The 3393-nt window shown below is 58.6% G+C and overlaps 1 protein-coding gene across 3 annotated transcripts; it reads left to right on the top strand.

The window, feature by feature from the left end:
* Positions 1–142: 142 nt before the first annotated feature.
* On the top strand, positions 143–3241 carry HIRIP3 (HIRA interacting protein 3). Of its 3 annotated transcripts, XM_055297647.2 has the most exons (7): positions 143–693; positions 771–891; positions 1017–1131; positions 1391–2328; positions 2428–2596; positions 2679–2777; positions 2866–3241. In XM_055297647.2, exons 1-7 carry the CDS (start codon positions 629–631, stop codon positions 3027–3029), a joined length of 1671 nt encoding a protein of 556 aa, XP_055153622.1. In that variant the 5' UTR covers positions 143–628; the 3' UTR covers positions 3030–3241. The 3 variants fall into 3 exon arrangements, with proteins under 3 accessions (XP_055153622.1, XP_063468028.1, XP_055153623.1); XM_063611958.1 differs by having other exon boundaries at positions 558–693; positions 2679–3241; XM_055297648.2 differs by lacking the exon at positions 1391–2328 and having other exon boundaries at positions 558–693; positions 2866–2916.
* Positions 3242–3393: the final 152 nt, after the last annotated feature.

Here is a 3393-nt window from a genome sequence, read left to right as displayed (position 1 = left end):
GCAAGGCTGTGCCCCCAGGACTACAACTCCCGGCGTACCCCGCGCTCAAGCCGCTCAGGCGGTGTCACCGCACGGGCCGCCCTCCCGGGGGACACTGGGATAGGAGCGCGGCCGCAAGTGGCTGCGCTGGGGATGGCGTAGCAGCGACGCGGTGACGCCACAAAAATGGCGGACGCTAGAGAGCGCCGTTCCTGACTCTAATATACTTAGACACTTGAAGCCACAAAAGGATTTATCCCCGAGGTTCCTCGTGTGCTCGCGAGGATGCCTTTTCTCTTCTGCCTTGCGAAATAACAGTAGCCTAGCTGGTGCCCGTGACCAGGGAGGAAGGCAGCGTCGCGGACTGATTACGTTTCACCCAAAGGGTGCCGGCGCCGAATTGGTTTCTAACGAGAACTTTTAAAATGATCCATTCCAAGAAAGGGTAGGAGCCGTGAGACCCTCCAACTGCCCAGGGAAAACAAGTCTCGTCTGGCAAAGTTCTCGGCCCACGCGGTCCGCGGCCAAGGACCAACGGTCCCTCGCCCCACGGTGCCGCAGCACTGCGCGTGCGCGAGCCGCTGTCAAACGTGCTGACGGAGGCCGAGAAGAAAAAAAGGCGGGAGCCGCCAATCCCGGGTTGAGCAAAATGGCGCGGGAGAAGGAGATGCAGGAGTTCACCCGTAGCTTCTTCCGAGGCCGCCCGGACCTCAGGTGCCCAGGGGGTTGAAGATGGGGTTGGAAAGGGCGCGGGTGGGACGGGACTCCATCCTGACACCCTGTCCCCGCAGCACGCTTACGCATTCCATCGTGCGGCGGAGGTACTTGGCTCAGTCGGGCCGCAGCCACCTGGAGCCTGAGGAGAAGCAGACACTGAAGCGGCTGGTGGAGGAGGAGCTGCTGAAGATGCAGGTGTGCCTGGCCGGAGCCTGGGCCGCGGAAGGCGGAGGCGGGGCTTGCTGCCGAGGAGGAGGGGCCTGACGGGGCGTGGTGAGCACAGCCTTGGTGCATAGTTTGCCCTCTTGGCGCACACACAGGTGGAGGAAGCCGCTTCCAGGGAAGACAAACTGGACCTTACCAAGAAGGGCAAGAGGCCTCCCACCCCTTGTAGCGACCCGGAGAGAAAAAGGTTCCGCTTCAATTCAGAGTCGGGTTAGTGCTTCCTCCCTGCTGTGGGGTCCTTCTGCATCGTTGGTTCACTCAAAAAGCATTCACTGCGCGTCTCTTATGTCCCCAGGCGTTAGATGAGGGAGCAAGGCCAGTGAGTCAGGAACCGGGAACAGCGAGGACAGATAGCTGTTTCCTGCTGCCCCTCCAACTGTCAGGGCAGGGCTCGAGGCAACCTATCCGAAGTGAAGGGAGAAGGGACAGGAGGAGCCTGTCTCAACCCTCTCTCCTCTCCATATTCCAGAGTCCGGCTCTGAAGCCTCCAGCCCAGACTACTTTGGACCCCCAGCAAAGAATGGGGTGGCAGCAGAAGTCAGCCCAGCCAAAGAGGAGAATCCAAGGCGACCCTCAAAGGCAGTTGAGGAGAGCAGTGATGAGGAACGGCAGAGGGACCTGCCCGCACAGAGGGGAGAGGAGAGCAGTGAGGAGGAGGAAAAGGGGGACAAGGGGAAGACTAGGAAGAAGCCTGTGATAAAGAAGCAGGCACCAGGCAAGGCCTCAGCCAGTAGGAAGCAGGCCAGGGAAGGAAGCGAGGAGAGCGAGGAAGAACCCGTTCAGAGGATAGCAAAGAAGGTGGAGGGAAATAAAGGAACTAAAAGCCTGAAGGAAAGTGAACAGGAGAGTGAAGAGGAGATCCTAGCCGGGAAGAAAGAGCACAGAGAGGAGGAAGCGGGGGAGGAAGAGAAAGAAGAGAATGAGAAAAAGGAGGATTGGAAACCCAGAAGCAGGAGCAATGGCCGGAGAAAGTCAGCTAGGGAGGAGAGGAGCTGTAAGCAGAAAATCCAGGCAAAGAGGCTCATGGGAGACTCAGACAGCGAGGAAGAGCAGAAAGAGGCAGCAGGCAGTGGGGATGACAGTGGGAGAGATGGAGAACCCCCAGTGCAGAGGAAGAGTGAGGACGGGACCCAGCTTAAGGGTGGGAAGAAGTTGAGTGGAAGCAGTGAGGACGAGGAAGACAGTGGGAAGGGGGAACCCACAACTAAAGGCTCTAGAAAGATGGCCAGACTGGGCAGCACCAGTGGTGAGGAGAGTGACTTGGAAAGGGAGGTAAGTGACAGCGAGGCGGGGGGAGGCCCCCAGGGGGAGAGGAAGAACCGCTCTTCAAAGAAGAGCTCCAGGAAAGGCAGGACACGAAGCTCCTCTTCCTCCTCAGACGGAAGTCCAGAGGCCAAAAGAGGGAAGGTGAGGGTGAGGAGGGGTGGGAGGCCACTATTAGGGAAGAGGGAGACCCTGCCTCAGGCCCAGCAGGCTTGGCCTTCAGCTGCTGTCTTTCCTTGCTAGGCTGGCTCAGGTCGCCGTGGAGAGGACCACCCAGCTGTGATGAGGCTGAAGCGCTACATTCGGGCCTGTGGTGCCCATCGAAACTACAAGAAGCTGTTGGGCTCCTGTTGCTCACACAAGGAGCGCCTGAGTATCCTCCGGGCAGAACTGGAAGCCCTAGGCATGAAGGGTGAGGCCCAGCGTGCCCTGGGGGCTGCAGGAGAGGGCCTTGCTGCTGGGGAGGAGAGGATCACCAGCTTCTTCTGTCCCAGGTACCCCTTCCCTAGAGAAGTGTCGAGCCCTGAAGGAGCAGAGGGAGGAGGCGGCTGAGGTGGCCTCCTTGGATGTTGCGAACATCATCAGTGGCTCCGGTAAGGGGTTTCCTCTCACTGCCCAGGAGCAGATAGGTGGGGTTGGACATTCTCAGACATCTGATCTCTCGTTTCCCCTTTCCCCTAGGCCGGCCACGCAGACGTACAGCCTGGAACCCTTTAGGAGAAGCAGCACCCCCAGGGGAGCTGTACCGACGGACCCTGGACTCAGATGAAGAGCGGCCCCGTCCCGCACCCCCGGACTGGTCACATATGCGTGGCATCATCAGCAGTGATGGCGAGAGTAACTGAGCTCTACCACCCCCAGGAGGGACCCTTGATACATGTACAAAGCATACATAGCACCCCTTGCCCTGTGTCTGCGGAACAGAGGCAGCTTCCTTCAGAGAAGACTGCAGCTCCCAAGGACACAAGCTGTTGGGATGCTACTTCTCAGCTTCACGCTCTCCATTTAAGGTGTTTGTTTTTTAAGACTCAATAAAGGAGTGTTTTTAATCACTTCATCAAATTTGGTCCCCCATTCTCACCTCCTGTATTTTGGGCCAGGAAACTGAGCAGTAGTCACTGCCTCCACCTCCTCCCCTGGCCTGGTTCCCTTTAATTTCCCCTGGGTTCCTGGAAGAAGTCCCTGCCTCCAGACCCTGTCATCCAACAG

Source organism: Symphalangus syndactylus, chromosome 11 (genome assembly GCF_028878055.3).
Source record: "Symphalangus syndactylus isolate Jambi chromosome 11, NHGRI_mSymSyn1-v2.1_pri, whole genome shotgun sequence".
NCBI lineage: Eukaryota > Metazoa > Chordata > Mammalia > Primates > Hylobatidae > Symphalangus > Symphalangus syndactylus.
Note: the sequence above shows the minus strand (reverse complement) of the source record. Positions and strands in the feature narration are given on the sequence as shown.